We start from the raw sequence: 18,036 nt of genomic DNA on the forward strand, positions 1-18,036 counted from the left end.
TAGGATAGATAGCTGTTCTCGTCTCGGTCGTAAGAACGACATTTCCCAGGCTGCTCTGCGGGCGGAAGCTGGTCGCCGGTAAGCGCATGCGCACATTGCTTGTGCAGGAAGCCGGTGTATCATGGCGACTTACGTGGAGATTGTGAGGAGCGAGTTTCCCGAAATTGACAGTGAAGTCTTCGATTATATCACGGGTAAGAGGGACGACGAGGGGGCAGCGGAGGGAAACGTCCTCACGAAGCGCGATAATTACAAATAGCATTCGCTGCATCTGGCGAAGAAACACTGTGTATAAAGAAGATGGACATCGGATTGGGCAATGTGTGTGTCAGCGTTAAAAAAGAAAAAATGAAAGAAAGAGAACATTGCTGTGAATACAACAAAAAGGGATGACGGTGGTGTATTCGTGTGATTAATGATTTCCAGCAGCAAACCCCAGATGAGAGCTGTTGTCATGTAATCATTAGCTGGTAGTTTTAATGTAGGACAGAGGGGGCTCAGGGTGGCAGCTGCAGTGTAACGAGTCGACAGTGACATCTGTCCATTCATTGATTTACACATTCGTTTTTAAACACGGATGCGCGATTTTACAGAGCTTAATAAGAAGTGATTCTGGATTTTCCAGATCAGGTCCGATATTTAACACTAACAGGACAGCTGAGAATGGCTTTGCTGTCGTGTTTTATGAGATTGGTTAGACCGCATGACGGTTCTGGGACGCAAATTCCATTCAATCCGTGACACAAACTCTTATTAATACAAGAGGGGGCAGAGCAGCTGTGTTGATTTCAATTCGTTGATGAGTTAGCGGCGACTGTGAGGGAGAAACATTTTGTGTTGAAAAAGGTCTGTCTCAGATTTGTATTACTGTAACGTCAAATGGTTGGGCTTCTAACTGAGAAAGCCGCTCGTCACACTGTGAGAGGGGACCGCTGCGGTGTTTAGAGATTTGATAAAAGCAATGCAAAAAAAGCTTTTTGGTTGAAAATTCTCAGGACATTGTTTCTTTGGTTAAAGTTAGGAGCATTGCATTTGTTATTGTGTTTGTTTAATTTAAATTGAAAAAAACAACCACATGTTCATAGAGCGGTAATGTTAGCTATAAAGAGTATGACAGTGTGTCAGTGAGCTCCATCAACTGGTATTGTTTACTCACAGCAGTGTGCCTCTCCTGAGTGTTGAGCAGTAAATAACTCAAGCTTATTCACTCGCACAGTTTGCACTAGTAATACGACTACCATTGTATAGCAGTTTGATCCAGTCCTGGTTTTACTGTGAGTTTAATAAGACACACCTGAGCTTGTTACCTGTACACACTGGCTAATGAAGCACATAGTAAATCCTGGAATGGGTGATCCTGCTATGCAATAGTCTTATTTTGGTCCTTGCTGCTCTGTCTATTCAATCTTGACATTCATCACAGGAGGTCTGAGTGAGAACGGCTGGTTTGTTTTATTGTATAATGATGGTGTCAGTAGAGGTGCTTGTTCTGATGTCCTGTCCACTGATTCTCATTTTTTTCCCAGGTGTCCTGGACTGCGGAGGGGCTGATTTCGTGGACGGGGAGGAGGTCTTCGAAGCCGTCGGCGGGGTCCTACAGGGGGTGTCTGCCGACTCCAAAAACGAGGATGACATCCGGGACATCTGCCAACAGATGTTCAACACGCTGAAGCTGTGAGTGCGCGCCGGAGGGGACAGCGAGCGTTGGCTGTGTGTCTGTCAGGAAAGCGCTGGCATAGCGGCTGTGTGTCCTTTAGGAAAGTGCTGGCATAGCGGCTGTGTGTCCTTTAGGAAAGCGCTGGCATAGCGGCTGTGTGTCCTTTAGGAAAGTGCTGGCATAGCGGCTGTGTGTCTGTCAGGAAAGCGCTGGCGTAGCGGCTGTGTGTCCCTGAGGAAAGCACTGGCGTAGCGGCTGTGTGTCCCTGAGGAAAGCCCTGGCATAGCGGCTGTGTGTCTGTCAGGAAAGCGCTGGCGTAGCGGCTGTGTGTCCTTTAGGAAAGTGCTGGCATAGCGGCTGTGTGTCCTTTAGGAAAGCGCTGGCGTAGCGGCTGTGTGTCCCTGAGGAAAGCGCTGGCATAGCGGCTGTGTGTCCCTGAGGAAAGCCCTGGCATAGCGGCTGTGTGTCCCTGAGGAAAGCGCTGGCGTAGCGGCTGTGTGTCCTTTAGGAAAGCGCTGGCGTAGCGGCTGTGTGTCTGTCAGGAAAGCGCTGGCGTAGCGGCTGTGTGTCCATCAGGAAAGCGCTGGCGTAGCGGCTGTGTGTCCCTTAGGAAAGCGTCCCTGCTGGTGAATCAGTACAAAGCAAGCTCAGCTGTCCCTAGTCATGAAGAATTGTGCCTGTGATCTATAGTAGATATCTATCGGCACGCTACCTTGGAGTCTGTGTGCTGAGTATCAACTGAGTATCAAGTTCAGATATTTCTGATTTTTCGATTTTTCAGTCTCTGGTGCTGCTTGCTTTTCTTGTGATGCTTGTAGTTTAGGGAAGTCACGCCACACTGTGCTGGTACTGTTTGTTACTCTTCCATGATAAACTTGTCTAGCTGCTTAGCCCCAAGTATCTTCTACTGCAATGAGCTGGTGCCAGCAATCTGAGCAGGCAGCCTCCTGCTAAATCTGAAGGGATCTCACTTGGTTTTCATTCATCTATCTCACTGTTTTTCTGCACCCATTGAATGATGTGTTTTCTTTTTCCCAGCAATGACTGTAATTCAGCCAAGCAGCAGGTGTTGCTGGACGCCCCAGTTCAGCTCTCGGCTCTCAGTTCTGCGAGAGATTGTGGTAAGGAAGCCACTGCAGACGTTGCTTAGCAGCTGTTCCACTCCCATTGTGCAGAGGGCAGTGTTAGCGCCTTGTTGCAGAGCTAACTGTTTGCTGTGCAGCTCTGTAACAAAGCTAGGGACTATTTCAAAGTCATTCTTTTTTGCTTTGTGCTGCCTTCTGGCCACCATGCATTTTATTGATTGATTGATTGATTGATTGATTTATTTCAGGGACGGCATCAAATGACATTCAGGGCATTTGGATGATCAAGAGAGGTCAGAATTCGAAGGTAGGGATGACATTTCTTCTAGCAGTCGTGCCTTAAACTGAAGACTGATCAGCGGTACGATGAGCCGGGTGGGATCCTAACCCTTCTCCTGCTTTACAGGCGGTAGACGCAAAGAGACTGGAGAAAGCTGAAGCCAAACTGAAAGCAAAACACGAGAGGAGGACAGAGAAGGATTCCCAGAAAGTAACTGTCCCGCTGTGAGTACCCCTCCTCAGTGGAAAGCGTGATCTGGTCATGTAGACGCCAGCACCAGACACACCTGGGGGCGTGCAATTAAAAAAATAATTAGGAAAGCGAATCTTCATTTAAAATATTACATTTCAAAATGAATATTTGATTATTCTTAATAAGAACTGATTATTTTAATAAGCAGCAAAAGTTATTTATTTATTTTTTTGCAATAACGAATGGTCAGATAGAAACGCTCTTCGGTACAGCAGGTTTTCCTGTGTCGTTTCTGTTCTTTGCGATATATATATATATATATATATATATATATATATATATATATATATATATATATATATATATGTGTGTGTGTGTTTATTTTGGCACTCGTTGTTATTGACCTGAGCCATGCTAGGGGGCAGTGGGTCTCATTACTCATGTGTGTCACGTTGGGTCTCGTTACTCCTGTGTGTCACTTTGGGTCTCGTTACTCATGTGTGTCACGTTGGCTCCAGGGTCCTGGAAGAAGCTTCAGCCAGTCAAGCCTCCAACAGGAAGGACACTCGCATCGAGACGTCTGGGAAGAACAAGACATACGATATCCGCATCGAGAACTTTGATGTCTCCTATGGAGAACGGTGAGTTCAGTATCCTGCAGGGGGCTGAGCTGTGTGGAAAGTGTAAGTTTTGTAAAGAAACAGGTGTCCGTTTTTGCTTGGGGCTCACTGTGTGCTGTCTCCCCAGCTCTCTGCTGCAAGGGGCAGAGGTGACGCTGTCGTACGGCCGTCGCTTCGGTCTGGTGGGGAGGAATGGCCTGGGTAAGACCACCCTGCTAAAGATGATGGCGAGCCGCAGCCTGCGCGTGCCCACGCACATCAGCATCCTGCACGTGGAGCAGGAGGTGGCAGGAGACGAGACGCCAGCCCTGCAGAGCGTGCTGGAGAGCGACAGCGTGAGGGAGGGGCTGCTGAGAGAGGAGCGGGAGCTCAACACACGCATCAGCAACGGACAGTGAGTACAGAGACAGCACAGACAGACAACGGACAGCGAGCACAGCGACACACGATGGACACAGAGACAGACACACCTAGTATAGAGTGGTGCACACACAGCTATAAGTAAGTAAAGAGGTGACACACACGCACTTCTGTTGTTGAGAATAGAGTTAACAGGTGCTGCTGTTTCAGAGCGGACGGGATGGAGAGCGTGAAGCTGACAGAGGTCTACGCCAAGCTTGAAGAGATTGAAGCTGACAAAGCACCAGCAAGGTACGGCTCTGCACTTTGAGTTTCTTCTACCGCTGAATTAAAGAGCTTACAAAAATGTTTATCAATAGTAAATGTACTTTTACAATCAGTTCCTTCTCATTGTAGTTTTATTTGAATATAAAACTATTTTCGGATGGGATAGTTGCACACCACTGGTGTTTTCTTCTGGCTGCTCGGAGCAGGTATTGGTGGCGACATCAACAGATTCTGCTACAGAGACAGGAGAGCCGCAGACTCCTGGGTATTTAGAATCACCAATACCTGGTTAACCAATCACAGAGCAGTCTTGAGAATCCCCAGTAAATACAGCAGTGCCTCCTCCATGTGTGCTGTGTGAATGTGTGCTTCAGCATTGCTATTCTTACAGCAGGCAGTGTGTTATTCTCCACCCATTACCAGAAGCTGAGGGTGAAGAGTCATTGAAAATGAGATGTGCACCCCGGGTGGGCTGAGGGAATGAAAAGCCGTGCCGGCTGTCTTTCTAATGCTCTCCTTTCTTTATCCCTGTCGCAGAGCATCGGTGATCCTGGCTGGGCTGGGCTTCTCTGCAAAGATGCAGCAACAGACCACCAAGTACGTATCTGTGACGGGTAACGAGATGAACATGCGCCTGTGTTCAAATCTAATGTGGGAAAAGTCTAAAGTCAATGAGAATGGTTCAGTGTGCAGGTCTTGGAAATGTTATAATGATAACGGGTTTTGTTTTTCTTCAGGGAGTTCTCTGGAGGCTGGAGAATGAGGCTGGCATTAGCCAGAGCGCTGTTTGCAAAGTAAGAGGCCCTCGTCTTGTGTGTTTGTATCTCTGCTTGTCTCCAGCGACAGCCCTCTCAAGGTTAATCTGTAAGAAGCACAGTCAAGCTGACCATGCCTGACACTGAAAGCGCTTGTCCGCTTCACTTAGTCTTGCCTCTGAGTTCATGATTGAATAGGTGCACAGCTCTCTTGACCTTGAAGCTGCCTGCCTTGCTTTGCACTCCTTCTAAATTACTCTCAGATTTCCATCAGAGCTGTAGCTGTTACTCCTACTGGAGTAATTCTTTATAGAGAGCCCACAACACTTCCCCCAGTCCCACTTAACAAAATAAAGAAACTAAAGAAACTAAAACAATAGCTCGGCTTTTACACGGTTTGTGCTCTGCTGTGTTTGCACAGTGTTCAGGGAGTTTCAGTGTTTTTTCTAATGCAATCCCTTTGCTTTGTGTTTGTTTTCTAGGCCTGATCTTCTGTTACTTGATGGTGAGTAAATACGCTGCTGCTGATTTCTCGTGGTTCGATGTTTTTTTTTTTGATCTCCTCTGGGACCTTGTTTTCCTCAACATGCCTGTTCTTTATGTCCTCTTACAGAGCCCACAAACATGTTGGATGTCAAGGCCATTCTGTGGTTGGAGAACTACCTGCAGGTATGAACTGCATGATGCAAACCAGAGAATCGGAGCTGTACATGAATCTGGATGGGAGCTCCCAACAAAACCACCCATCTGCTGCAGCCTTGCTGTGTTCTAATGACTTCTCACAGCCAGTAGAGCCAGCACAATGCATGCAAGGTCCTGGTTTTGTGTACAGCAGAGATGTCGGTCTCACCTGAGTGCTGAAGTCACCCTACCCAAACACACACACTACTTTGGGGAATCGGGGGCTAGTTTTACAAAGCAGTTCTAGGTAGCAGTCTGCTAAATACAATTCACTTCCATGAAACAAAAAAAGAACACATTTATCCTTTAATCATGTAAACTTGCTCAGTGTATTTCTACTAAATGCTATTGTTGAATCTAAAATATTGTTTTTTTTGAAGAAGGTAAAAGTTTGCTAGATAGTTTGTTAGCTAGCAGCCTGATAAGTGCTAGCAGTGCCTGTGAAACTGAATTCAGGTATTTTAAATTGCTCCCAAGTCACTTCCTGCTAGTGTTGTGTTTTATTGAAATATTTTATTCATCTGCTTTTGCCCTCGATTTAAAATAGGGCCCAAGGAGTCTGTAAATTCATTGTAACGCATCCTAAAGCCCACAGGATTGAGTGGGTCCACAATGTTAAATGAATGAAATCTCTGCTCCTGTTGCTTCCCAGACGTGGCAGTCCACGATCCTGGTGGTGTCCCACGACCGGAACTTCCTGAACGCCGTGGCGACGGACATCATCCACCTGCACTCCCAGCGGCTGGACACGTACCGCGGGGACTACGAGAACTTCGTGAAGACCAAGGAGGACCGGCAGAAGAGCCAGCTGCGAGAGTACGAGGCGCAGAAGCAGTACAGGGACCACATCCAGGTGGGAGCTGGGCTGAGGCACGGCTACTTCCTGCCCTTTAGGGGAGCCCACGCCTTGTACAAACAGGGATTCGCTGTTCACATTTCAACGGCTGTGATCTCACAATAAGGGCTTCGTCAAGCTTTGAATTCAGAGCTCCCTGCAGCAAGTCTTTCATTCAGATGAATGTGCTGAATGCTTTGGACACGTTGGTGTACTATAGCAGTAAAATGGTTATGTGTTTCAACCTCTCTCTCTCTCTCTCTCTCTCTCTCTCTCTCTCTTCAGGTGTTTATAGACAGGTTCAGGTACAATGCAAACCGGGCCGCTCAAGTGCAGAGCAAGCTGAAGCTGCTGGAGAAACTGTGAGTGTGGTCTGCCCTCGTTTCTATTGCAGGGGATCAGCTCCCCACTGTGCCTGGTTTAACCCTTTCAACAGGAGTTCTGCCTCAATAATATAAGACATTCATTTTGTAGAGAGTGCTTGTCAGTGGAGCTTAACCCTGTAGTGCAATGTGTTTTTGTATGGGGGAAATGTATTTATGCAACTCGACCCTGTTACTGGTACTAAACACACATTTAAAGATCCGGGAGGGGCATGTGTTCCTGATAGTTTCGAGAGACAGGTGTACAGAGTGTACTGTATGCCAACCTGCGTGGGGTGTAAGGGTGGGGGTATCCGGCTAATAATATCTAATCTAATATCTAAATGATGAATGTCAGGGATGGTTCATCTTCTAAACTGTTACTTAACCCTTCCACTGCTTTTCCTCTCCTCCTCCTCCTCAGACCTGAATTGAAACCCGTGGAAAAGGAAGCGGAAGCTGTTTTACGGTACCTGCTTGCTGTATTATTTGTTGATTTGTTGATTGTTACATTTACATTCTGGCTTTTTGTTTATTCCATATTGGAAGGCAACTGTACTGGCTATCCTGAGAATGTTCTTGTTTCTTTACAATACACTGATCAAGGCAAGGCACTGGGCAAAATGTCAAATATATCTATATATGTGTGTGTGTGTGTGTGTGTGTGTGTGTGTGCATGTGTGTGTGTAGCAGTGTTCTCGGGCTGGCCCTCCTGTACTCTGGATGGCGGTGCTGCAGCGCGGTGTTTTACTCCATGCTGTTGTAACTGCAGTGTGTGTGTGTGTGTGTGTGTGTCTGTGTCTGTGTCTGTCTGTGTGTGCGTGCGTGTGTGTGCGTGTGTGTAGCAGTGTTCTCGGGCTGGCCCTCCTGTACTGCGGGATGTATTACTTCATGCTGTTGTAACTGCAGTGTGTCTGTGTGTGTTTTGTCTCTCCAGGTTTCCTGATAACTTTGAGAAGCTCTCCCCTCCGGTGCTGCAGCTGGACGAGGTGGAGTTTTATTACTCCCCGGATCGGCACATATTCAAGAATCTGTGTGTCTCTGCTGACCTGGAGTCCAGAATCTGCATCGTAAGTATTCCCTGTCCCTGTCACATGGCCTCGCAAAAACCCAATGGTGTTTTCATCATTAGCCTATTGCCTGCCCACCCCAGCCAGGACTGTCCTCTTCAGTGCTCTGCAATGCAGATAGAGACGATAGCCGCCTTTATTTCAACTGCACATGCTTTATATTGTATTGGGGGGGGTATTTTTCTCTCTTGCTCTCACAGACTGTCTCGCACTGTAGCTCTCTCTCTCTCTCTCTCTGTGCAGGTGGGTGAGAATGGGGCTGGGAAATCCACGATGTTGAAACTGCTCATGGGGGAGCTGAGTCCGGTCAGTGGAGTACGACAGGGACACAGGTGAGGGTTCATTGCGGCGCGTGTGCGTGTATATGTGTGTGTGTGTGTTCTATAGGGCTGGACAGTTGGGTGTTCTGAGGAACGGTCAGCACTTCTACAAACTGCTAAACTATTCTAATAACCATCTTGTTCTTGTTCTTCTTCTTCTTCTCCTTCTTGTCCTCCTTCTTCTCCTCCTTGTCCTCCTTCTTCTCCTCCTCCTCCAGGAATCTGAAGATTGGTTATTTCAGCCAGCATCATGTTGATCAGCTGGACCTGAACGTGAACTCCGTGGAGCTGCTGTTAAACAAGTTCCCAGGTAGGGAGGGGATTGCTGAGGAGCGGAGTGCACACAGCCCTGGACAGCAGGGAGGGAGGGGGAGTGCACACAGCCCTGGACAGCAGGGAGGGAGGGGGAGTGCACACAGCCCTGGACAGCAGGGAGGGAGGGGAGTGCACACAGCCCTGGACAGCAGGGAGGGAGGGGGAGTGCACACAGCCCTGGACAGCAGGGAGGGAGGGGAGTGCACACAGCTCTGGACAGCAGGGAGGGAGGGGAGAGCACACAGCCCTGGACAGCAGGGAGGGAGGGAATGCACACAGCCCTGGACTGCAGGGAGGGAGGGGATTGCACACAGCCCTGGACTGCAGGGAGGGAGGGAGGGAGGGGAGTGCACACAGCCCTGTACTGCAGGGAGGGAGGGGATTGCACACAGCCCTGTACTGCAGGGAGGGAGGGGATTGCACACAGCCCTGGACTGCAGGGAGGGGAGTGCACACAGCCCTGGACTGCAGGGAGGGGAGTGCACACAGCCCTGGACTGCAGGGAGGGGAGTGCAGTACAGTACGAGTCCCCCAAACAAGGCATGCTCACCAAGTAATAACACAAAGAATACTACAATAATCCTCGGGTATAAAGCTTGCACCTCATATAAAATGTGCATGCAGATTAAGATTGAGTAACTGTCCCTGTTCCCAGGCCGGACCGAGGAGGAGTACAGGCACCAGCTGGGAGGGTACGGGATCACAGGGGAGCTCGCGGTGCGCCCCGTCGCCAGCCTGTCTGGGGGACAGAAGAGCAGAGTCGCCTTCGCACAGATGACCATGCCATGGTAACCCACACTGCTGCCTCCTCATCGCCTTGTTGATCCACGTACAGCCCCGGCTCAGACAAGTAGTGCACAGGTTTCATATGAAACACAGTACGAGGGTAGGAACTGGAACCAGGGTTGGGGTCAGTTCCTGTTTTTCAATTTCAATTCCTTTTCAAAATCAATCAAAATTTCAATTGGCAGTGTTCTGTTAAAACAAGCTTCTCACAGTGGCAACGAATCACTTCAACTGAAGTTGCTGTTCGTCACTTAAGGTAGAACCAACCATGAAGAGGATTCAAACCGCACAAGTTTAGTAGAAGGAAATGGGGCTGGATTCCTTGGGATCCAAAGGAAACAATCTAAACATATTTGTATGTGAATGTCGATGCAATACATGTACCAGTAGAATGTGGCGAGGTCACTTGTTCTTCATGCATGAGAGACTAAGCAAATGTGAGCTATTCTTTTAAGAATTGCCTTCCTGAGCTTCTTTCTGTATACAAGGCTGGTTGAAGCATGCTAGGGTGTGCTTTGCTGTGAGCTGGACAGCTCTGCGTCTGCACAGTAGCCTCACCTGCTCGTGGTTTATTTCAGCCTGGTTGAAGCATGCTAGGGTGTGCTTTGCTCTGAGCTGGGCAGCTCTGCGTCTGCACAGTAGTTTCCCCTGCTCGTGGTTTATTTCAGCCTGGTTGAAGCATGCTAGGGTGTGCTTTGCTGTGAGCTGGGCAGCTCTGCGTCTGCACAGTAGCCTCACCTGCTCGTGGTTTATTTCAGCCTGGTTGAAGCATGCTAGGGTGTGCTTTGCTCTGAGCTGGGCAGCTCTGCGTCTGCACAGTAGCCTCACCTGCTCGTGGTTTATTTCAGCCCCAACTTCTACATTCTGGATGAGCCGACGAATCACCTGGACATGGAGACGATCGAGGCCCTGGCGAAGGCACTGAATAAGTTTAAGGTAGAAAATCTGATTGTTTCCTGCAGTAATTTATTCTCTGGTTGTAACCTATTAAAAATAATCTATTAGTAGTCGTAGTAGTATTAGCATTAGTAATGTTATTACTGTAAAAATGTCCTATCCTCTTTGGGGAATGTCTTGCATGTGGACATGTCGTATAAATGGACTTGTGTATAATGTTGAAATTTAGTTTAGAATAATTTGTTTATTTAGCCTATATTTGTAATGTTTTGTGTATGGGGACTGTAGGGGATATAATAATATTATATTGATGGAAAGAGATTTCCTGCATGGGAAAGGATGGCTTGTTTTCCCTTGTCTCTCATTAAGCAGTCCAGATCTCTCCCTACAAGCTGTGAGCTAGCAGAGTGCTCTGACAGCTCACGTTTTCTCCTCGTCTCCGCTAGGGGGGGGTCGTGCTTGTTTCCCACGACGAACGGCTCATCCGCATGGTGTGCAAGGAATTGTGGGTCTGCGAGAACGGGACGGTCCGGAGAATTGACGGCGGCTTCGACGAGTACCGAGAGATTCTACAGGAGCAGTTCCGCAAGGAGGGATATTTATAAAAAGCAAACCCGTGAAACCCAGGAGGAGGAGGCTGACTGCACCCCACCCCTACTGCAGAACATGTTCCTGTTGTAATATTGTACCCTTGCCATTCGCGTTCTCCAGGGATGCCTCCTGCTCAGTGTAAGGTTCTGAATACAGCAGTGCAGTTCATTCATACCTGCGTGGTTTATTTGGTAAAGTAGAGACCTGCCGACAAACTCCCAAGTAGGTGTTTTTTTGTTTTTTGTTTTCTTTTGGATCCCTTACATTTAATAAAATACATGCTAGCTTCCCTCAAGTCAGTGTTGCAGAGGTGCCCAGATCCAGAGATGTGAATTCAGGAGCACTTCCATCTCTGCAGTCATGTTGCTCCACCTCCTCTCTTTCTGTACCGTATGATAATATCTTGACCCAGATCACAGTAACCTTGTCGTGCCGAGCACCACTGCCATCCGCTCTGATGCTCCTACGTCTGTTCAGTCACAAGTCCTCCATGGTTGTGGGTAGCACCTGGCTTCAGAGCTATTTGGACTCGTAGACTGCTCTGTCCCTCCTGCTTCTGAATCGCTGTGTTTCCATTAAAGCTGGGGGGTCACACTCAAGTCTGTGTAGTTTTGATCTACCAGGCTTTGCCAGTGTATCATGCATCTGCACGAGTGTCGATATGGTAACACATTTCAAATAACGGTTCATTATGAAGAGGATTTATAACCCTATACATTTATAAAACTCTGTGCATCATCAAAATGATGAATTTAACTTGTTTCTGGTTTTATGTTTGATACTGTATTACTAAGTTATAAATACCAGTTTTAAAGACACCTGCTAATAAATAAATAAATGAACAAAACAGAACGTGCTTGCTTCCCTTCTAATTGTGTTCATACTGTTGTATTGTTTAATTGATCATGTTTTAGAATACAAACAAAACCACAAAGCAGCTGGGGTGAAAGACACATGTAAATAAAGACACATGTAAATAAAGACACATGTAAATAAAGACACATGTAAATAATAATCTGAAAGAGCTTCCCTGTTAAACTCAATTCACCACTCCTGTGATACAATAGCAACTGTGCCTTTCCAAAACCAAGCTCAAAAGCACAATACTAATTAAGCCTAATGCTCAGCTGTAATGAAACCGCAGGACGTTGAGTATTTAATAATGGAACCAGAGTCATATAGAGAGCTTGAACTTAATGGCTCGGGTCCTATAGACAGTATATAGAGAGCTTGAATTTAATGGCTCGGGTCCTATAGACAGTATATAGAGGGCTTGAACTTAATGGCTCGGGTCCTATAGACAGTATATAGAGGGCTTGAACTTAATGGCTCGGGTCCTATAGACAGTATATAGAGGGCTTGAACTTAATGGCTCGGGTCCTATAGACAGTATATAGAGGGCTTGAACTTAATGGCTCGGGTCCTATAGACAGTATATAGAGGGCTTGAACTTAATGGCTCGGGTCCTATAGACAGTATATAGAGGGCTTGAACTTAATGGCTCGGGTCCTATAGACAGTATATTGAGGGCTTGAACTTAAGGTTTTATTTTCCAAGTCTGTACCTCTCTGTAAATGTTAATTAGTATTTCTTCAGACGTCTCTGCATCCTAATAAAGAGAAAACGACTAGACTTCTTTAATTTCTTTGCTACAAACCAAGGAGACTTTAAATGATGGACTTGCTCTGAGGGTACATCCTGTACTTTTGTGTCTGAAAAGAATCTGTCGGGACAACTCCGTTAAACGAGTGAAAATGACCCAATCATCAGTAAACTAGGGCGACTGCAAGAATTAAACACAAAGAGGATCAGCGATGAGCAATTAACGTAATTTGTCACTTCTGTTTGAAAATGAAGCGAAACAGAATCCGGCTCAGTCAAGCTATGAAGGTAAATGAATGACATTGTTTTGTAATCAACAGCTTTCGCTGAGTTTAATAAGGAAACAGAGGCTCACAATAAGTTTAAAAGGTACGTCACTTGATCAAACATAATAATAACAACAACAACAATAATACTAATGTGATCTAGTAATGTTTAGTCGTTTGACAGAAACAATATCAGCGTTTCAGCCTGGGCTGCCGCTGCCCGCCGTTTACACAAACGCTCCATTTTAAGAATGGGTCTATCCCAGCATTACCAGTCTATCCTAGGAGTACACCTGCCGCAAAAATAAATAAATAAATAATAAAAAATATATATCTTAGAGACAGACATCCGCGCAGCTCTATCCAGCACTCAAGAAAACACAGCTTTCCCAAGACAGCAAGCAACCCCCACTGCGCTACAATTTATTCAACAACGACAGAGGGGGAAAACAACCCGCTTTTGCAAAACTGCAAATTAAACCAGTCGCCTCCCCATGTAGAAGGATGCTTTATTTCAGAAGTACACCGTGTGAAAGTAATCACGACCAGCACTATCGTCCTGTGCAACCAAGCGTTCAGACCCGTGTGTGTGCGTCTTACGTCTCATAGCCGTATAATGATAATACCGGCACACGCTCGCTTCTCTTCCTCGGAGTCCTTTGCAAACACGTTTAAAGCGCCAGCAGCAGTATTTATAGGGGCTGAATGAAACGGAGGCTTGTTGTGGCACTCTGCCAGCTAACAGAACACTCCAAAAACGCGCATTTTGGGGGTGCAACGCTACACAATATTGACAAAAGGGGACCTAAATTTGGATTGTTGTCACTTCGAAGTCTAGTAAATATACACAATAATTTATTCCTGGATTATGTAAATAAATGCTTCCCGATATTTATTATTTATTTGGATATTAAAATATGAGACATGCGTGTCCCCTCCGCTCCACTCGGGGGTGTTGGTTTCGCCCCCTCAACGCTATTGGGCGCTGTGATGTCACTGACAGAATGTGGTCGGTTTTGTTCAAGTGAAGTTTTTACTTTACGCTTTGCAAGAAGGGAGGTGCAGTTCAGAATAAAGACAAGAAGGGGTCGTAATTAGGAAATAAAACGAAAAGGAAATGCCACAGTAGCAATCGGGTAATACTAGACAGAATATCTCGCGTTTTGAAAGACTCGGCGTTGAGGGATGTCAACACAGATGAAGCAAGCCGAGTTTTGTGCCGGTTAGTTCGGATTATTTTCTCTCTCTGGGGATGCTGTAAGAAAGCTATCGCAGCAAGAAAAAAAAGTGTGTGTGTTTTTGTTTTGTTTTTTCTTTTTGTTGTGATGTTTTCTTTCTAGCGAGTGTTCCCGGATGATGGTACACCGCGGTTGAAAAGCGTGTCTATTCATGTGCATTGTCGCTGTGCTAAGAAGAGTGTCCTTGGCACTGCTTTGAGTTGAAAGTGAGAATATATATCTGTTTATATCTTTCTTTTTTCAAGGTCCAAGGCCAGAATCCACCATGATCACCGAGGTGAGCCCCTCTAAATTACATCTTATAATGAGTAGTAGTATTTAATATACACGGTACGGATCTGAAACGCTGGTGGTGAATTGCCTGCGTCTCTCTTGCGTTGGGCTTTGCCCACAGTAATTTAATATGCCGGAGTGTTGATAACGCAGCAGGATCACACATCTAGAAGGCAGCGTCTCCAAAGCTTATTCATTTAGCGAACGATCCCAACAGTTTCCGAATAAGTTTAAAACAAGAGGGGCTGTAAACGGAGAAGGGTGGCGTTTTTGTTCAGTGGGGGTGGGGGTGAAAAGAAAGTTATGTTGAAAGTTGGCAGGACTTCGGTGAGAGATGTCGGCTTCTGCTTGCCCGCTTTCTTGTATTGTGAATCGCACATCATTATGGGTGGTTGTAGGAAAAGCCGATCTGTATAGAGCGTGTTTACTGCCCATGGTGCTGAAGAGGTGCCGGGCTTGTCTGTTAATATTATGATGTTAGACCGGTTCGTCTCTCTCGTTCCTTGGGTGACCGCCACACCGCAGACAGGGTTATGATTACCAGTCGCCATCTTAGCAAATAGAGAGAGTAACAACACAGGGAGAAGGCGTCTGAAAAGTGATCGCCTCCTCATTGAAACCCTCTGAAGAGATCAGAGGAATGACAAAGAGGGGCAGCGTTCTCCTACAGCGAACACCACGCGTCTTTAGGAAAGGCTCGCCCTTGCTAAACCCTGCAGCACCAGCCACCCCACCTGGCTTATTGTCTGGCGATGGCATGTGGACGGTATCTGTTGGTTCAGAAACAAATCAATCAATATATGATAGGCGATAGGTATTTTCTCCCCCGTTTTGTGTGAGTGTCGTTTTTCACTAGTTAGTTAAGTTGCCTCGGTCTGTGTACATTAAAGGTGTGTTTGCATTTCAAACCTGTGCGGTAGGGTACTTTTTTCTTTTTCTTACGCTTGCATCATGTAGTTCATGGTGATATCTGATCGCATTAAAAACAAAGCGGGTCTTATTTGCTCACTTCCGTACTTCTATTATGTGATTTTATTCGGGCTGTGTTAAATTTGAAAGTTGACAGGTTACTCGTTTTTAAAGAAAGGGTTTGTTTTATACGATATACATTTAAAGGTGAACACGCCTATGCTGCTATAATACGCTCAGCTAAATATCTTTTGGTGTTGTTTGTCGTACGGCGTCTTGTAATATTTCAACAATTTAATATTAATCGGATATACACATTTATTTTAAAGATAATAAAGATGCAGTGATCATTTGTAACAAAAAATCGAGTTTACGTTATATAAAAAATAACAATGACGCTTTGTGTGCCCATCGAGTCCTGTCTTGAAGGGCAGGTTACATTCCTTCACCAGTCCTTTGTCTGACAGCTCACCCAATTAAAACCATTTCTCGTTTATGGATGTTAAAGGAAAGGTCACAAGAGAAAAAGACCGAACAGCAAACGCACTGTTTCTACTGTCTGTAGGTGTGCACCAAGTGTAGTTACATTGTGGAAGCGTCGACGATACGAGTCCGAGCCGGACTGTACTGTTTGCCTACAAATAATAATAATACACCAGCCACTTCCCAGTCGATTAACACCGTTGAATAATATGGTGGGATCTGTGGAAGTTGCAGTGATCGTGGATCGATCAGTCCGCGCAGATCGCTTAATTAAAGTTGTGTGTTTTGTGAAGTTGTAAAGTCCCGTTTCGCGGTGTAGTTTATAGATACAGGTTTAAACACGGCCCTTCCCTTTTTAAGACGCTGGTAAAGGAAGAATAAGGCATTGCTTTTGCGGTTCCACTGTGTGCGCAAGCCAAGGCATTAACATGTTTTTAATGGCACAACAAGGATATCTCAAGCAGAGGCGGCTGTGTGCTTTATTTTCATTTTTTTTAAACGCGCTATCTGAAGCCTTGGCTAAGAACCTTTTGGGGAATTTGACGTTATTCTTTCAGGCCCGACGGAGATTTTTTTTTTTTAAAACCCTTCCTTTTTATAATCTAGCAATGTCAGGACTACGCAGATAGTTGCCATTGTTCGTGTAAGGACGCATATAGTTCTGGAGTTTCGAGCGAATTTTGCATTGTTCAAGGCAACAACACATCGTCACGTCCTGTCTGTTTAAAACACAAACAACGTGTTGAACTTGAAATGATCCAGCACAGAATAAAGTCAGATAACTCGGGGAGGTTTTTCATTTTCATGTATTTATTTATTCTTCCTTCCTCATAATATTATTTTCTTGCTCAGTGTAAACATTTTCAACCGGATAAGTGCACGGCATTTCAATGGGTGATAGCGAGTCCCTTGCTAAGGCAGGGTGACTGACTGCCGCCGCCTTTGCTGTTTTAACCCATTATGAGCCCAATCAAAATGTCTGAAAAAATCGCCACGCCAGCTGTGTAGTTGTGTAATTTGATACATTTACATTTTGACTTAACTTTTGCGGTTAACCAAATTAGAGTAAGTTATCATAACAATATAGTTAAAAAGAACATTTAAAATAACAGATCGGTAGATGCAGTTAAAATGTGGATTGTGTTTTCATTATGGTTTTTGTGAAGTTGAATTTTTGCTCATGCTCATATATACAAGCTGAATGAAGGTTGACTCTATGGTGCTGAAAGTTTCAAACCCATTGAAAATGGAATGTAAGCATTGCTACGCCAGTTTGGTATTGATCAAGCACAGTTCTGTAACAGGGATGCTTATCAGTTTGCACCCGTGTCTGAAAGAGCAGACTTGTCATTACACGCCTTCATCATGTGTATGCTTTTTATTTATTCTACAGCCTCCACAGAAGAGACAGAGGACAGTTGAAGACTTCAAACAGTTCTGCACTTTTGTGCTGGCCTATGCAGGGTATATTCCATACCCTAAGGAGGTACTGAAATTGGAATTGCAATTAAACAGTCAGCAGAAGCCACTCTCTGTGTTCCCTGGCTGTCAGTGTGTGGGTCTCCTGCATGAGTGTGTCTATCATGGAAGCAGACAGCCTGTGTGTGGGTCTCCTGCATGAGTGTGTCTATCATGGAAGCAGACAGCCTGTGTGTGGGTCTCCTGCATGAGTGTGTCTATCATGGAAGCAGACAGTCTGTGTGTGGGTCTCCTGCATGAGTGTGTCTATCATGGAAGCAGACAGCCTGTGTGTGAGTCTCCTGCATGAGTGTGTCTATCATGGAAGCAGACAGTCTGTGTGTGGGTCTCCTGCATGAGTGTGTCTATCATGGAAGCAGACAGCCTGTGTGTGAGTCTCCTGCATGAGTGTGTCTATCATGGAAGCAGACAGCCTGTGTGTGGGTCTCCTGCATGAGTGTGTCTATCATGGAAGCAGACAGCCTGTGTGTGGGTCTCCTGCATGAGTGTGTCTATCATGGAAGCAGACAGTCTGTGTGTGAGTCTCCTGCATGAGTGTGTCTATCATGGAAGCAGACAGCCTGTGTGTGGGTCTCCTGCATGAGTGTGTCTATCATGGAAGCAGACAGTCTGTGTGTGGGTCTCCTGCATGAGTGTGTCTATCATGGAAGCAGACAGCCTGTGTGTGGGTCTCCTGCATGAGTGTGTCTATCATGGAAGCAGACAGCCTGTGT

General features: G+C 45.9%; 2 protein-coding genes across 3 annotated transcripts in view; both read left to right on the forward strand.

The window, feature by feature from the left end:
- The first annotated feature begins 14 nt into the window (after window positions 1-14).
- LOC117423045 (ATP-binding cassette sub-family F member 3-like) lies at window positions 15-11,925 on the forward strand. Its single transcript, XM_034038402.3, has 21 exons — window positions 15-194; window positions 1,527-1,674; window positions 2,696-2,778; window positions 2,991-3,049; window positions 3,149-3,246; window positions 3,733-3,855; window positions 3,962-4,228; window positions 4,405-4,485; window positions 4,999-5,058; window positions 5,199-5,255; window positions 5,699-5,721; window positions 5,830-5,885; window positions 6,550-6,750; window positions 7,018-7,094; window positions 7,519-7,563; window positions 8,032-8,164; window positions 8,408-8,496; window positions 8,703-8,794; window positions 9,455-9,587; window positions 10,434-10,521; window positions 10,929-11,925. Exons 1-21 carry the CDS (start codon window positions 122-124, stop codon window positions 11,085-11,087), a joined length of 2,145 nt encoding a protein of 714 aa, XP_033894293.2. The 5' UTR covers window positions 15-121; the 3' UTR covers window positions 11,088-11,925.
- A 1,977-nt stretch (window positions 11,926-13,902) lies between these two features.
- LOC117423243 (uncharacterized) overlaps window positions 13,903-18,036 on the forward strand; it is a 12,197-nt gene continuing 8,063 nt past the window's right edge. The window contains exons 1-3 of one of the 2 annotated variants that reach the window (XM_034038756.3): window positions 13,903-14,163; window positions 14,425-14,456; window positions 17,238-17,330. In XM_034038756.3, coding sequence (XP_033894647.3) covers window positions 14,127-14,163; window positions 14,425-14,456; window positions 17,238-17,330 — 162 coding nt within the window. In that variant the 5' untranslated portion in view covers window positions 13,903-14,126. The remainder of the gene's footprint in view (window positions 14,164-14,424; window positions 14,457-17,237; window positions 17,331-18,036) is intronic. The other variant, XM_034038755.3, reaches the window with a different exon arrangement.

This window comes from Acipenser ruthenus, chromosome 17 (genome assembly GCF_902713425.1).
Source record: "Acipenser ruthenus chromosome 17, fAciRut3.2 maternal haplotype, whole genome shotgun sequence".
NCBI lineage: Eukaryota > Metazoa > Chordata > Actinopteri > Acipenseriformes > Acipenseridae > Acipenser > Acipenser ruthenus.